The sequence below is a fragment of the Hippoglossus hippoglossus genome, chromosome 6, assembly GCF_009819705.1.
Source record: "Hippoglossus hippoglossus isolate fHipHip1 chromosome 6, fHipHip1.pri, whole genome shotgun sequence".
Lineage (NCBI taxonomy): Eukaryota > Metazoa > Chordata > Actinopteri > Pleuronectiformes > Pleuronectidae > Hippoglossus > Hippoglossus hippoglossus.
Window position 1 is genome coordinate 5848361 of NC_047156.1, and position 18110 is coordinate 5866470.

An 18110-nucleotide genomic window follows, 5' to 3' on the forward strand; every position below is an offset into this window, starting at 1 on the left:
CACAGGACACCTGCCTTTCCTGTCTTTCACATGAGCATTATCACACTCTCTCTGTGCCTCCTCCTCACCCACATCTGGAAGAATGTGTGTCGATACTTCAGAGTGACACAAAAACAAAAGGCAAACCTGTGTGTGTGTGTGTGTGTGTGTCCGCACCCTGCCAGCACTCAGCAGAGGAGTGTCTGACAACGTAAGAGAGAGGCTTTGTCTTCTCGCCGCTGAGACACTCAGACCACAAGGATTGTCTGAAAGAGACTTTTTTTTTTTATTCTGCTTCTGCTTAATAAATGATTTGGCATATTAAAGATGGTCTGCGTGTCTTCTACACAGGAAACAAGAGAAGAGAAGTAGATAGAAGAAGCTGGAACCAACAGGCATACCCAGAGATTTCTTATAAAAAAAACACTTTCATGCTTTGCTCTGTAGCCGTAAATCAACCTGCAACTGTTACATCATGGCTGAGGCACAAAAGGGTAGAAAACGAGTGGGTTCACTGATCTGTCGGAGCCTGTTTACACAAGTCAGCAGTTTGTTCTATTAAAGGCTCGGACAGTTTGAGAGTGTAAACACAAATCAACAGATTCACAGACATCAGAGGCTGTTTTAGTTATTACACAGCAGGACCGTATACGCTCTGCTGCAGATGATGAGAAATCTAACACTGCAACAAACATCTCAGGTGAAAACACAGGCAGGAGAAATGAATCATTCTGCAAAGTTGAAAATCTCTGAACTCACCCTGTGTTTGAGACAGTGAGGAGAAGAGCTGTGGAGAGTCTCCTCAGTGAGGGGCCATGCTGTGTGTGTGTGTGAGAGAGAGAGAGAATGTGTGTGTGTGTCCCAGAAGAGCACTGAGTTTAGGTTCCATGCGATCTTCCCAGGCTGCACCGCCACTGATGAGTGACTCAGCTGCAGCGGAGACACTCACCGAGCTGCATCAGAGTTCAGAGCTGCACGAGGCTCCTCCCTCGCTCTCACTGCCACACACCCCTGGTTTATGTGGCTTTAAAAAAACGCACACAAACACACCTCCAGAGGTTCGCACACACACTGCCTCTGCAGCTCTGAACTCACAGGGTCTGCACATGTAGAATTCACAAACCAATGAGAGTCCGGCTACAGATTCCTGCACAACCAATATTCTTCTCTTCATCGATGACGTGTGGAAATGAACTGCAGTTAATTAATCAGGAGATGTTAAATTTGGATTGATGGCACATTGAATTCAACGTGCACAGCCCTTGCAGGTACAATGTGATTAAAGTCCTGCTTCCTCTCGCTTGTTTGTTTCACTTGCTTTAATCAGTTTGTACAATAAGCAAACACATGAAGCAGGGTGTGCAGTTAGTTAGTAATGATTAACAAACTACACAGTGTAGAGGGACACACACACACACACCAGCTCTCTCCTCTGCATGCCCTTGAGCACATAATATAATATTATTAACCACCATCATATCAACTTCTCTTCTCCTGCACATCACTAGTGCAAATATCTAAAGCCACAAAAACAAGGAACCGAGTAAAACAAAATGAAAAACTAAAGCCCATGCTTCTCCGTCAAATTTAGGCGTAGACGTGCAAAGAAAAGAGAACATGCAATTGGTAAAATCTGTAGAAATCTGTATTAACACGTATAAAAGTGAAACAATGACCTCATCTTACATGTTATTTATAACCCGAACGAGATGTACCTTTTGCAGAAGTTGGAACAGGGAACTGCGACTCAAGCTTCTCCATGTTCTGTATCAGTCTTGTTCTGCACGTCGAGTTTAGAGCTGCGCACAGTGTTATCAACTCTGAACTATCACATAGTAACAAAGAAAAACTGAACCACCACAGGAAGCCTTTATTTAAGTTACGCCTACAGCTCCGATGTGACTGACCTATCTGTGAATGTGTGAAAGGTGCCTGTGTGCTCGTGTGGCACATACACGTTCGTGCACGTCAAAACACCTGCATGTTTCAGATTCAGCATGAGGAGAAACGACGTGTCATTCATTTGCTATTCCCCTAAACCAGTTGGGGAAGTAGAGATTCCATTCCCTTTAATTCCTTTTTTGCTCACACGACTGCAGTTCATGGAGAGCCAAGTTTCAAATCAGACCCATTCTAGACAAATGAAACAAACATCTATGATTACAGTGCTGAGGATTAATCTTCCCACAGTGGGGGAAAATAAAAACTGACCAAAGCTGCACTGTCATGTCCCAGTCGCAGCCATAGTCGCAGTGTTTCCCACAGAGTTAGACTTTACTTGTGGTGGTGCTGACCAGGAGGGTAAGGGTGGGGTGAGTCGGGGCAATTAACCAATTTCTGCAGAATCCTGTTGCACTGTTGTGGGCAAGGTCTCACTGGGATTCAGGAATCCTGCCTGTGGTAGTGTCTCAGTACTTTACTCACTGTCACACAGGAAATCCAGGAAATGGGCTAGAAAGCACCTCGTTGGTATAAAGCCGACATTTACATGCAGCTGAACAGAAATGAGATTAAAAGATTACTGCCCTCGACTTCTTCACATGTGTGATATTTGATGCTGAATCCTGAGGTCTTATGGGTAAATTTAACCATTAATCAATTCAGCTGCAGGAATGCTTTATTCAAACTTGTTTTCATCCCTCAGTTGTGCAGGCAAACGATTATTTCCCTGCTGGACATCATCACCTCGCACATGTGCACATACATGTTATAGAAATCCGGTTATCTCTGCAGAAATCTAACCCTGTTAACATGATTACTACAACCTGAATTTATCTTCCATTGGGTTTAATAGAACTTTTTACTGCAGCACGATGAGACAAACTAGGATATTAAGTGTGTGTTTACATTTGAGAAGTTTTGTTTGAGGCTTCACTGAGGAGAATTTGCCCAAAGATATTTAATCTTTCCTAATTAAAAATCAGGTTTTTCTAGGACATTTAAATTTCCTGCTGACACAGTAGTGCTGAGGCAGACACACAATACTAGGATACTAAGAAAGATGTTTTCAGACATGAACTCCACAGACTGTCCCAGTCAGACGCATTCAGACGCAACAACAGGAACATGTACACAACATTTAGTGTGTGTGTGTGTGTGTGTGTGTGTGTGTGTGTGTGTGTGTGTGTGTGTGTGTGTGTGTGTGGGGGGGGGGGGGGGGGGGGGTGGCATCTGGGAAGAGCAGAAGAAGTTTTTGCAGCACATCAACATCTGCGTCGGCTCTTATCAGCAAAAGCTCTCGCATCTCGTTTTCTTTCCAAGTGGACATCTTGTGAGAAACATCATCAACACGCCCACTCGCTCACTGTGAATTTCCTGCTGTGTTCTCAGTTGGGCATTTTCTGTATCACTACCTAGGGAGCTGGCAGAATAGGTTCGGAGCAACTGACTCATACATTTGCGTTTTTCACATCCCCCTCTGGATAATTTCAGGAGAGTGTCCATAGATCTCACTTACATATTCACACTTAAGCGGCACATAAACTCCACACAAAACCCACCATCTAAGTGTTTCTGGTGCCCTACATCCCTCGGAGAGATTAGAGCGAGGGCAGATACACTGCATGTCTGGTTTTAACCTAGCACGTGAAGAATTCATTGTGTGTGTGTGTGTGTGTGTGTGTGTGTGTGTGTGTGTGTGTGTGTGTGTGTCTGTAACAGGGTGACGGATAACCATTATCACCATGCATGGGGGATTAGCCACTTCTGTTCAACGACCCAGACTTTCTTCAGATTAACAATGCCTCATCCCCTAATCCAAGGGCCAGAGTGAGATTAGAACCCCCAGTGTGCACCACACTATAAGGGGTGCAGGGGTGGGGGGGAGCAAGAGGATGGAGTGTATAGGGGGGGGGGGGGGGGGTGCATGGGGGAAGGATGCAAATGATGAGAAAATGCTTCAGGAGCGCTGAGGAAAAACAACGTGATGAAAATAGACGAGGAAAGAAAAGACAGACAGGTGAAAAGAAGAGAGAAACAGAGAGGGGGTGAGACGGGCGAAAGAGGAGAGAAAATGAGAAAAAGTGAAAAATAGGAAGGCACCAGGGGGCTGGAGGCAAGCAGCCATTCATCAAGATGTCAACTGTGCACCACACACTCACACACACACACACACACAGACACACACACGCTTGCAGGTTTGAAGTAAAAATAGAGCAGAGAGCAGCAGCTCCCTTCTCACCCCTGCGTATCTGTGAGCTGCAGCGAGGGGAGTTCATGCTGCCCATTAGAAGTAGACGATTGCATTAGATCTGGTCGAGTTTACCGAGGACTGAAACTCCTGTTGTGATATGAATTTCAAATGCAAAAGTTGCACAGGCCTCCTGCTGTGAATTAAAAGTGCTGACTGACTTGTAACAAAGCTTTGCATCTTAACGATACGACATCCTACACGTTTGCAAGATGAGGACGAACAAAAGTGGACGACATCAGTACCAGCAAAAGGAAACCAAAGTTTATTAACAACCCCACACAACTATGAGATGTGAAATGCTGCAGACTATTTTCAAAGCAGATACACTGAGACCGAATGATAATAAATAGGTGCATGGGGAAAGAGGGGGGGTGGAAAAGGAGGTAGAGGATGATTTTTAAAGTTTCCTACCTCTGGAGTGTTCGATTTTCACGGCCACGCACGCCTCCTCGTCAGCGTTCTTCGACTGGAAACATGCAGCTTTCCCTTTCCTCGCTGCAACAAAAACACAAGGTTCACTGTTATTGTCGTGTGGTGCGAGCACACTGGAGAACAGGAGGCTATTTAAATACTCGACCCGCATCTGGGGCAACTTCAAGCAATTTCAGGCAAGCCCATGTTTTATTTAAGAGGGGCTCCAACTCAGGAGGAGATGAAAATGAAGATTGTGGAGTGAGACGTAGGATGGTTTCTTCCCCCCCCCCAATATGATATGATAGACGTGCACGAAGCCGGAGATCATCAAAGCCACCGGAGCTGTGGATCCAGTAGCTGCATTTATCAAGATCGGGTGTAAACTTATGTTGGTTTTGTGTGTTTGAGAATGAAAAGGAAATACATATACGTCCCTCGAGGGAGCGGAACCCTAATTAGTCTGTGATTTGTGGGGCATCGTCTGTGGGCAGAGCGAAGCCTCTTTCAACACAAGCCGTTTCATATGCACATAAAAGATTAAAGAGAAGATAACAGCTATGATGGGCTCACATGAGTATTAGTGAGACACACAAACATACACACACGAGACACAATTAAAAGGCGGGGTGCACACACAGACACCAACCTGTGCTCTCACGGCCTGATCTAATATTGTGCATCAAAGCTGCACATTGACATTCAGCAACATGTGCAAGCGACGCGCCGCACGACACAACAGCTGCACAAATTAAAGTTGAGCTAATTAAATTTGAGTTGACTCAATTCAGTTTTATCCCTCTCAAGTAATGTGCCGGTAATGACAATGAAGTGACACAACAACGATCCCAACGGCGAAAGGCTTATTTCATTCTCTTTTATTACATTTTTTTTCCTGAAGGGTTTATTTTATTTCAAAAGAAAAAAAACTACTTTTCAGAACAATCAGCTAACACCGGATTATCACAGCAGCCAAATGCAGGAGTAAATATTAAATTTACAGTATTTTTCCCCTATTTAAGTTTTATACAGTTCAGTTTTATGCTTTTTCGAGTTGTTATTAACAATATTTTATGTTCACATTAACTGTCAAAATGCACTTATATGTTACATCGGTTAATTAAACACCTAATTATTAGAAGAACTGCCATGAATTTTAGTACAAATGATTTTGAGGATGAATCTTGTGATTTAGATTTTCTTCCCTCGCCTCAGTGAGGTGTGTGTCAGGCCGTTTTCAGACACGGACGTTTCTCGTATGAAGAAGACACCAGGAGAGACGGTCAGAGTCAGACGCATTCACAACAACAGGACAAAGTCAGGAACGATCAGGTGAGGGGGGGGGGGTCACTGGGTGGAGCAGCAGGAGACATGACGTATAAAGTCAGCTGTGGAAATCACGTGTTTTTGTTCACAGCACATCGACACCGACATCTACTCTTATCACACAAAGCTCTGGAATCTCGTTGTCTGTCTCGTTGACATCTTTGTCGACATCTTCTAAGCGTTTGGTTCCTCTTTTTCATCCTGTTGTATTCTTTTTGTTCTTTTCAGTTTTGCTTCTGTCACGAGTCATAAACGTCAGCAACATGTCCACTCGTTCATAATAAATAATTAACCATGAGTGTCTCCAGTGGCAGAGCTTGATTTTATGGTTGATTAAACAACACAAACTATGACAACTGAGTAGTTTATATATCAGGTATTTATTAAAGGTTCAGTGTGTAAGATTTAGTGACATCTAGTGGTGAAGTTGCATGTTGCAGCTGAACACCCCTCACCTCACCCTCCTCTTCCAAACATGACAGAGAACCTGGGGCAGCCTTCAGTTGTCATAAAAACCCAAAAGGTGTTTAGTTTGTCCAGTTTGGGCTACTGTAAAAAACATGGCTGCCTCCGTAGAGAGGAGCTGCTCCCGCTTTTATGTATCCACGCACCCTGGCATAAATGTGTCTAAGCTTCTTTTAAATTACAGAAACTGTTTGAACAAGGAACAATTTGCAAGAAATATTCAATGATGTGTGTGTTTTGCCCAGAGCTATAAAGATGAACAAACAATGAATAACCTAATTGAATATCAGCTGTTTCTACTCTTAAATATATTTACTCTCACAGATCTTTGTCACAAAATGTTTGATAAAATGTCCGTCCACGCGTCTGCAAACTTTCTATACAAAAAGTATTTATCCACAGTATCTGTGCTGTGATGTGGCAGAACTGAGGCCGACATAATTGAGAGTGGATAATGCCACGTAAAAGAAAAGTGGACTCAGCGTGGGGCCGAGCATGAGGAGGTACCCTGTGTGTGTGTTAGTGTCTGTGTGTGTGTGTGTTTCTGTGTGTGTGTGTGTGTGTGTGTGTGTGTGTTTGTGTGTTTGTGTGTGTCTGTCTCTGTGTGTGTGTCTGTCTGTGTGTGTGTGTGTCTGTGAGAGTAGAGGGGGGGGGGTATAATATCCTGGCTCAGGGATTAAAGGAGGGTTTTCTCCACCCACCATCTGGACTCCTCATGACAGGCCTGCCTGCTGTTCAAACACACATACACACACACACATATAAACACACACACAAACACACACACACACACACACACACACACACACACACACACACACACACACACACACACGCACACACACACTTACACATAAACTTACTTTACAGTTCATAAATGTTAGCACAATCTGTTATATAAGTTTCTCTATTCAGAGCATGAATTTAAGCAGCTTATCAAAAGCATTACGTACACATCAGACAGTTTTCTATAGAGGAAACTACCACCGGTCACGTGATCACAGCCATCACACACCTATTGTCTCCTGAGGTACGTGTTACCATGTCAGTACTGAAAACACACACACACACACACACACACACACACACACACACACACACACACACACACACACACACACACACACACACACACACACACACACACACTCTGTCTGAACATTCGTGACAACATCCATAATGTAAAGGTAGAGTGAATGGGTTTGTGAGATTCGGGTATTGGGGGGGGGGGGGGGGAGTATGAAGGAGAGGGGAGAGTCGACTGACCTGACCCCAAACTTCCTCTTCCTGTCTGTCAACTTCCTGTTTTTCATATTCTCAAGTTTTTAATCTGGTAGTCTTAGACTCTTATGAGAAGAGTCTTAACTACGGCCGAAGGAGAAACTGCGAGAAATCACATGCACGTGTCCACATGCAAAATAATGGACGCTGGTTATAGGTCGGGTCTTTTGGGGGAAGTGAAGTGAGACGCAGGCCACAACAACATCTGAATAATGAGAAGGAAACTGAAAGGGTCATATCTGCCAGTTAAACTCAAATCTGTCTGGAAGCAAAGATAATGACAAGATACTGTGGTGCTTCCCCCCCCCCCCCCATTCCACAACAACAGGGGGAAAAAAGAAAGCATGTGACAGAAATTGATGTCTGTGTCTCTTGCCAGTTTGCTGTCAGTTACAGTAAACACACACCGCACATACAGTATAAAGCTGAGGGTATTAGAGGATGGTTATGTCAGTTCATATTTATATTCAACACAACCTGCTAACTCGGGAGTGTACGTCTTTGGGCTTCAGTTTATCGTAGACACGCCTCAACGCAGGTTGCAAATTCTCCAATGATCACAATCAAGGTAAAAACAATGATCAAATATTGCAGTTATATTGGAATCAGTCACCAAATATATGCTTTTGCTTCCCACATGATATTTCCACAGTGTCACCATCATAAACTGGTGTTTTCTGTTTTATTTATACAGAGCTGTATTGACAGGGGCTGATAAAACCACAGTGGTGGAGTTTCCTCGTGTTATCTGCCAACGTCACACAGTTAATGATCTGTGACGGTTATCAGATCTTCAGGACTCTATATGTAGTAAGAGATGCAAACTTGAGTCCGATTGCTGATTTATACGTATCGCAATTTTTCTCTTCCCATAAATCCAGTATCAGTCGAGGAGTGTGAGCAAACTTTTTATCCCATAATTCAATCTACCAGCTGCTGCTTTTCACTTTTATCAGCTCGACAGCAACAGGAAGCCTCTGAGAGACAGAGAGTCCAACGCATAATGAGTTATGATCTTCAGTCTCTGTCTCCACTTTGACTTTTCACATTATAAAACATGGGATGGAAATATTAGAATATGACACCAGTCAAATCAGATATAAAAGCTTCCTCCCCAGCACAAAGGGCATAGAGCTGTACGTCATGAAACTATTTGACCTTTACAAACAAAACAAAAAAAGGTGATGTTTAGATATGTTAGAAATGTTGAAGATTGACATTGACATTGACATTGGCAGGAACCAATAAAAGACAAGTAATCAAAACTAAAAACTCAATGAATTGAGTTAAATTAAACATGAAATCACCCAAATCTGGAATATCTCTCCAGCCTGTGCAGATAAGAACTTTTGTTCTTATCACATATTTGAAGTTTCTAAACAGATTGAACAAACCCTTGTCTATTCCGACCAAAAGCTAATTTCCCGTCAAATACAAGGCAGTAGAGTACAGATACGATTTTCAGCCTAAATCACATACATTTTTTTAAATATAATTTCATAAACGGTACTTTAACGTGTCACTGACGTATAAAAATAACATTTTCACCGGACGAAACCAAAACAAGCAGCGCTGCCGGAGCAGCTTTAAACAAAAGACAACAGTACCTGTGAGCACTCCTCTCCAGTACAGGCCCGTCCTGTCACACACACGATACTTATCCATCCCACAACCTCCTTCAACTCAGTTGTATCCGCAGGCATACAGGGAAATTAAACTCCTCTCTTCAAGCGTCCCTGTCGTCTGGTTGCTTCATGTCTGTATTTACTCATAGAACCCTCTAAACTATGTGTCAGTGTACAAACCGGTTCCCTGGAAACCAGAGCCAACAGGTGAGGGAGGGAGGAGCGAAGGAGGGAGGAGCTGGGAGGGAGGAGGGAAGAGGGAAGAGGGAGGAGGGGGGAGGGAGAAGTCGCCTTTCGCTTTTTACCATTTCCATAATAATGCCAGTGCTCAAGGACAAAGTCACCCTGAGGTGGGGGAAGAGGAGAGGGACTAAAGGAGGGGGTGGAAACAATGTAAATCGATGCCGAGTAAAGGTGAAGAAAGGAGCGTTGTGTTGTGAGGAAGGGGGAAGAGAGAAATATACAAATCAACCAGCTGCACGGTTAATATTTGACTATCTGCACTACTGATAAAACTAAATAATCTACCAACCCCCTTATGAAACACATTGTTTAATACAATGAACCAAATCATGTTTTATTCTGGTGCATCCAAACTCTATTTCCGACACAAATCTGCCTGCGTAAAAAACCCCAAACCCCCAATTTTAACCTCATCTGAACCCTGATGCTCCACAACAGAGAATCTGACATTAGAAATGCCAGAATCACAGAGGGGGGTCGACACTTATCGTCCTATAATGATGTGAAATAGATACGATTGAACATATGAAAAAGGGCCCGTTTCTGCCCGTAAGGACACAAGAATGCAAAGTAACCTCATTTGCATGTCTGCCCCAGATTGAGATAACCACCATTCAAATGTAACTCATAAATAATGGAAATGGCAGAATGCATTAATATGCCGAGTCACACCCCTTTAATCACAGTGAGGTTCATGCCGGTGATAATGTGTGTGTGTGTCCGTCTGAAGGTTTTCATGCCTGACACAGGAGATTGGCTGCTGAATGAGACCAGATGCGTCCGTCTCCTTTCTCCGTCTCCTGTCCGTCCTTAATGGACAATCACCAAAGAGTTATGGTTTACTGCCACAAACATAATAGAGTGGAAATTAAAAGGCCTTGTGAAGCCTTTATGTGACCAGACGAGACCCCGCGTCTCCAAACACGGACATGAGTAGAGTTCAGCGTAACAATTCAATCCTGTGATGAATTCTTTTACGGCTAATGAGCCAATCAGCAAAGTATTTACAGCATATTTGTGGTGACCCCCTGCGGAGCCTCTCGTCCGTCCACCTATCACTCTCCTTTTATTGGAGCCAAAACGATACGAATTCTAAGCCTGAAGCCAAAATAATGTTATGGAGTAAAAGATTTCCAATACTAGATATATGAGTTGATATGTATTTAAAAAATTGTCAATGAACGGTAAGATGTTGTTGTTAATAACCAAGAAATGTAATTGAGGCTTGATATTTTACAATCTAACCATTAACTATTAGAATTAACTTTATTTTGGTCTCCACCACGTTCTCCAGCTCAAGTTTAGGCTTAAAAAACTAAAACAAATAGCTGAAGACGCTCTTAGAGTTTAAAGGAAGAGTAGAATGATTCACAGTGATAAGTAACTTCAGATTTTTCTTGGATACTTCCTTGGGATACTTTAACTTTTTCAGGCCACGAAAAAACACTGAGAAAACCAATTTATGTTCAAACTGCCAGGCTGCACTTTTCTCCTCCTTCTTTTTGCTCACCTAGCACTAACTCACGTTCCAATAACTTAAACATGGTCCTCACATCTTGTGCGGACGCTGTCAGTCGCCTCACCGTTTCCCAGCATCCTCCCTGCAGAGCCCCAGCATGTGAAGATAAGCTTTTAGCATGATCTGAACACTGGCTCCCTGGCCCATGTCTAATGAGGGCAGGCCGAGTGGGCGACTGGGTACGCAGCGATCCTGAACCTAAAAGGCAAGCCGCCCCCGCCGTTAAACACTTCCTGTCTGTACTTCAAAGAGGACACGGAGAAAAAAGGAAGAGGACGCAAGACAGATTGCCGTTTCTTGGTTGTCACTGCGAGAGATAACAATCCTCCAGACAACAACAGCATCAGTGGTTCACGTGCTGTGGACCCTGTAGTTCCACAAGTGACCTAAGCAGGAAACCGTGAGTTGATAAAAGCAGAGGTTATAGGAAGTGATAAGCGTAGAGATAGTGGACGCTTCGATCGCTGGTCACTGAGAGAGAGATCGATTGTTGGAGTGAGAGTTTGTGATAACATCAACGGGCAACAGTCATTTTCTCTCTCTCTCTATCTCTCACACTTCCCCCCTTCACTATGACCCTTTTCATTCCTCTAGTCTTTTCTTTATCGCCTTCTTTCTCCTCCACCTCCCCCCATCTCCTCCCCCCCTGTGGCCTGCCCCGGCTACACCTCGGAAAACAGATCACAGCTGCTGGGCAGGCGATCCCAAATGTGTCAATCAATATCCCGTCCGCTCAATCACCACGTGTGACCGGGCCCCAGCAGACCCGTCTGTCCACCAATGAACAGCAGCGTGCTTACTCATTGCTCTTTAATGATAAGACTGAGTCAAACGGATTTGAAATGTCTCATAAATAAGATGCAGATGCGTGAAAGTGACCGATATCCAGTATGAAAGACTGTTTTTTTCTCTGTGTGCACAAAGCAATCAGAATAAGTCTATGAAAAGCAATAATCTACAGTCGCAAACCAGCTGCACTCACATATTAGTGTTAGATCTGTGAAGTCGAACCAGCGAGCCGCTTTCCCCCCCGAGGGTATTTCTTCCCACAATGAAGCCATGTTTCCGTTCGATGTCTGTGGCGAGCAAATATTTACAAAAATAACCATTAAAGTTTCCATCAGTTCGGCAAATGTAAATGACTTCCTGAAGTGAAAATATAGCTCCAGCTCCAAGAATAACTCCCCCATGAGAAGTTCTCACAAACTGATGCCTAAGTTGTTATCCAGTCGCTGGCTACAAGTCACAGCGCTGGCTGACAAAATATTCGGAGGCACTGAGTTAGAAGCACAGAGCCACAACAGATGCCTTGTGCACAGGAGGACAGCGCATGACATTTGTGAAAGGACATGGTGGACGGATGTGTTGCCGACAACATCTCAGAGGCTGTTAGATTTGGAGAAGTTCATACTGTTGCATTTACCAAAAACGTTGGTAACACCCTAAAACCCTTGTGTAACATTAAAAATCTATACTGTTTGAAAATACAACAGAGAATACATCAAAGATGGTTGTTGCTTGTTATGTTAGAAATAAGATTTTCCTTGTAATACCTGTATTCCTCATCATGTTAAGATTTACATCTCAAAACTAGGACACTATCACATCTAAAGCGTCATGTACTTTATAGAATTCTCACATGAATGTGACAAAACGTCATAATGTGCGTTTAAAGCAAGTCATGTTAGCTTGGTTAGCCACAGCTACAGGGGGCTAGTGACTGTGAGAGGAGCTGCTTGTTCCTGCCTCTGTCTCAGTGACCCTTTCTTTTCAAAAACAATATCTCAAGTGATAAGTAGTTGATGTGATAGTTTGAATTGACAAATTAATCAATTCTTCATTCTGATCTGTCCTCAATGTCTCTTTGTTTATCTCCGATTGATCCCTGCGCATTTAAAACAGCAGAGATGCATCAATACTAAAGAGATTTGACTCGATGCATTATGAATGAAGTAAACATCAAACAGCGTGGGTGAAGACTTGTGTTTCATTGTGCTCAGTATGAATGAGCTCCTCTGACTGGAGCCCGTATCCTCGGCACAGAGCTGGAATGCACAGTAAAAACCCTGCGATCCTGAAAGCAACCCTGCAGGCCGAGCCCACAGCCGAGGCCGGGGCACTAATGAGGCAGAAAGAGAAAAGGGCCTGATCTAAACTTCCTGTTTCGCTCATAACGCTTCGGCTAAAATCACTTCCTCTCTTACTCAATATTCATGTGAACCTGCTCTGCACACTTCACAGTGCACATAACCTCAGTTAGCTGCTTTTCTGTTCATCTGCACGTGCACACACACACACACACACACACACACACACACACACACACACACACACACACACACACACACACACACACACACACACACCCTGCACACAGCACTTAATCTCACACCGCCTGGCGGAATAAAGTGTCAAACTGCATCAGCATTTCTGGTCTGTTTCATGCGGAGGCTCAGCAGAAAGATAAACCACCGTACACTGAGAGGACAAGAGGACAAGACGATCGGCCGCCACAGACGCTGCCGGTGAGACCACAGCAGGACCATGACACAGCATTTTTTACTTTAAGCAACACGAACGAGAGGAGGAAGCGAAATACCCATGAGAATAACCGAGGCTACATAAGTATTGGTTGTGAAAAGGCTGTTAACTCTCCTTCCTCCTTTCAGCTTCTCTTTAGTAAAAGCCCCATGACAGGCTCCCTTCCCTCAGTTTTTTAGTTATTTCTCAAATTTGCACTTAATTAGGCAGCACAAGCTGAAAGCAGAGACGAGAGGAACGTGAAAGCAGATGAAGAGGAAGCATCAAGCCTACGAATCTACATAGGCCTTTGCACGCTGATCCATCCGAACCTGATCCGAACATCCACCAGACTCTGGTTACAAAGTATAGAAGAGGGTCTAGGGTCAGATCCTTCAATCTCAACGCCACACTGAAACCCAGCTCTCCATGACAATTTGGACACGTCTCATTTTAAACCCCCCCCTTACTGATTTATATTTGAGCCGCAGGAGCATCTCAGATATGAATGAAGCTCATAACCTCTATTTGTTTTCATCTGAGCTGTTGGATTTGCAGGGACTTCCTCGAGTCTGGAGGAATCTCTCCCTCTCTCTCACACACACACACACACACATACATGGCCTCCAAATGCAACACAAGCATCGAGATCTGATAACACCTCAGCCGATGCCTTTAAGAGCAGAGGATAGAAAATATACTGCTGCAGATAAAGGTAATGGTTTCAGCTGCAGAGATTGTTATAGCCCAATGAGTTACAGTGAGTGCACCCAGCAGGGAGATGTGGTGCAGAGATTGTGCACGAAGAGAAAAAAAAAAGCACGAGGAATTTATTGTCTTTTATGTGCCTGGTAACGAAAAGATTATAACTGCAACACTTCTGAATAAGATTGACTTTTCCTTTGTGGACATTAGGAATCAGCAGCGACTACCAGCAGTTGGGATTATGTACCATCAGGGTGATGACAAGGTGACTTAAAATCTGTTTTGTTTGCACAAGGTTCAGCAGCAGCCACAGAATATGACACAGATATACACACACACACACAAACACACACACACATACACACACAATTTTCCCATAGCGCACTGTGGACAGCTGAGGCACATTACTCCAAATCACTGCAAATAGAGTTAACTGAGATCCACAGCAGTAGCCTCCACATGCGTGTGTGTGAGTGTGTGTGTGTGTGTGTGTGTGTGTGTGTGTGTGTGTGTGTGTGTGTGTGTGTGTGTGTGTGTGTGTGTGTGTGTTTGTGTGTGGATATCTTGAGACAGCCTGCAGCTGAGAGGCTCAGCCAACAACGCCTTAAAGGAAATTAATAGACCCCAGCAGCCAATACAGCTCCCACTGGTTACACACAAACACACACACACCCACAACACCCACAAGCACACACAACCACTGCTACTTAACTACAGTACCTGCCAGACGAAAACATTCAGTGATGTGATCTAGGGTTTGGCGTCTCTGATCTACTCCTCCCTTTGTTAAGCATCACTCTGAACAGACGACGAGCCTCTGTCTGTGCATGTGTGTGTCTGTGCATGTGTGTGTGTGTGCGTGTGTGTGTGTGTGTGTGTGTGTGTGTGTGTGTGTGTGTGTGTGTGTGTGTGTGTGTGTGTGTGTGTGTGTGTGTGTGTGTGTGTGTGTGTGCAGAAACGCAGAACAGTATTTCAGTCTCTCTGTGGTCATGAACCACCAACATCTTGTTCGGACAGATCTGTGAGCCCAACGCCACACCACTGCGTCCGTGCACTTGGTGCAGGTTTGTAAGAAGAGAGAGAGAGAGAAGCACTAACCTGAGTGGAGGCTGTGTCCGGTACAGGAGAATAAATTCCACGCTGCTAGACTGAAGCAAAAGGACCTCTCCCTCCTCTCTCTCTCTCTCTCTCTCTCTGTCGCTCTGCTGCTCGCACCGGCAGGTTCAGGCTTGTGTTGAACTGCTGCCTCGCTGCATTGGTTGCATCCTCCCTTCCTTCCCTCTCTCTCTCTCTCTCTCTCTCTCTCTCGCTCTCTCTCTCACTCACACACACACACACGCACACTCACACACACACTTGGACGCCCAGTGACAGCCAGACTCGCCCTTTCACTCAATCTCCCCTTATTTTGTGATGCTCCTCTCCTCTTTCACCCTCTCCTCACTGCTTTCTCTCTATACGGCGAGGGAAGATAACCACATTCCAGCGGAGATTGGGGCATACGGCGGGGGAGCGACACTCGGCCACAGAGTAAAGCCCCCTCTGTGTGTGTGTTTGTGTGTGTGTGTGTGTGTGCGTATATGTATGCATGTGTGTGTGTGTGTCGCAAGGACAATCACTCCCATTGTGTCGGATGAGGGGAGGGCCAGTGAGAGGGGATGAAGCCAATGGCCGCACTCATCTGCTGTCCCTGCTGCTGCTGCTGCTGGCTATAGCATATATAGGTGCAGAGCGTGACACAAAACAACCCCCTCCTCTAGAAAGAGCAGGGTGGAGCAGGGTGGAGGGGTGGAGGGGTGGAGGGGTGGCACGTAGAGAGAGAGAGATGATGAAGAACTGATCTGTCCGTTAGAGAGGAGAGGTCTGGAAGTGGAGGCACCATGTACACTGGGGGAAGTGGAAGTAAGGAGGCCACCCACTCTTTTCCCATGACAACCAGATCAGTCGCTACAACCCCCCCCCCCCCCCCCCCCCCCCCCGAGGTTCTCTGAGGAATATTTACAGAGAATACAAATTAGATCTTCTTGAAATGATGCAGACAGTAGAGATGTACGTTGAGTCCAAATGTCAACAAAGACAAAGTCCGAGTCAATTACGTCTCAAGCCCAAATACACAAACAAGTCTTATAGGTCAGTTGCAGTTACAAAGCTCAAATCACTTCCAAGTACTAAGAGCTGCAGCCACTAAAGGATGTTTTTATATTTAATAGTTTTAACTCTTTTTCTATATCGGTCTTTTTTTCCCCTGGAATTAAAACATGTTGCAGATGTAATGATTCCAGATCCGGCCTCACATTGCCTGCATGCTGATGTACATGTTGGAGCAGCCGGTTGGATAATCATCTTTGCTTTGTTGATGGAAACCCGACCAGTGTGAGCATGTTGTCATGCTTTAGCTTAAAGCTCTGCACGATTTTGCAACCTGCAGACTCTTCACATGTGAAGAACGCAGCAGGAGCCTCTTAAAATCCCAATGCTCCTGAGTATGCGTATAATGAAAAGATCCTTGAATCTTTGAATCTTCAGTTACCCGAATCAGATGCGTTCACTACAACAGCAGGAGGCGGAACATGACGTATAAATTCTGCTGCAGAAATCACATGTTTTTGTTTACACTTCTTTGGCTTCTACTACTTGTAGGACACATCTTTTCCATCCTGAGATATTTGTGTTCCTTATTTTTTTTTAAGTTTCGCATCCGTCACGTGTTAGAAATGTTATCGACACACCCGATCTCTCCCTGTGACAGTTTCCTGCTGTTTTCTCACATGCAGCTCACTGGAAAGTTTTCTGGAAATATCACTGAGGGGCTGGCAGGAAAAAAATCTGGAGAATGTCGGGACTGACTCGGACGTTTGCGTTCTCTCATGCAGCCCCTCCGGATTATTTCAAGATAATGCCCGGAGGTCAGTGCTTGTCTGAAAGCAGCATTTGTCTCATCTATTGTCTATCAGACTTGACCTGGACAAAATGTGAGACTGTCCTCCTTCCTGCCCCCCCTCCCCCGGACTCACACCACCAGACGATAAAAGCTTTTCCCCCTAGGCCATAAGACAATTCAATAAATAATGAAAACCATCCTGTGCAATGCAACAACCATAAATCTGTGCAATATTAAGTATTCAGCCTTCACTACATCACATATATATATATTTCAAATATCTGCTCCAATATGTCCATACAAGTATTCTTATTTCATTCTTATTCTGTAATTGTACACAAGTATTAGTTTTTATTGTAATATTACTGTATTTACTTTCTTTATCATTTACCTTACCTGATTGCTTTGTTTTTTTTTGCTAATGGAACTTTTCTGCAAATGTTTTTCACTCATTTGTATTGTATGAATAATGTGGCAAATATAATAATGTTGATTGTTGAATCTTAATGTTTTTGTTCACAAGTCTCAAGTCAATGGGAAATCAAACGTCAGCAATCAAGTCCAATTCAAGATTTAAGATCAGGTCTAAAATTCACAGCTCCTGTAAAAGCCTCTAAAGCACCAACACATTTTTTTTAAGCTTCACGTCATTACGTGTTGTTTTTTCACATTTTGAGGTTTGAGACGTTTTAATGAGCCAAGTTGTCATAGAGAACTTCTCAGTGTTTAACTGAAGGGAAATTATAAACTATAAAAATGCACCATATGCATGTAGATGAGTCTTCTTCCTCTCAGCCCACTGTCAGAGCCGTGCTCGTCAGCTGACGGCAGCGTGGACAGATCTGAGCTCTGGTTGGCTGAGCAGGCTGAAGTGTTGACATGGTGAGAAAGTGCTGCTGTTTGTCGTCATAGTGTAAAATGTGTCTGTGAAAATGACCTACAGGCACAAATAGATGTGACAGT

The 18110-nt window shown here is 44.1% G+C and overlaps 1 protein-coding gene across 8 annotated transcripts in view; it reads right to left on the reverse strand.

Moving 5' to 3' along the window:
- fgd4a (FYVE, RhoGEF and PH domain containing 4a) overlaps positions 1-18110 on the reverse strand; it is a 47529-nt gene that overhangs the window by 14116 nt on the left and 15303 nt on the right. For 4 of the 8 annotated variants that reach the window (XM_034588236.1, XM_034588238.1, XM_034588233.1 and 1 more), the window contains one exon: positions 4583-4666. In XM_034588236.1, coding sequence (XP_034444127.1) covers positions 4583-4666 — 84 coding nt within the window. Of the gene's footprint in view, positions 1-738; positions 898-1694; positions 1805-4582; positions 4667-9261; positions 9451-15364; positions 15492-18110 lie in introns of those variants that run through there. The other 4 variants (XM_034588241.1, XM_034588237.1, XM_034588239.1 and 1 more) reach the window with 4 other exon arrangements.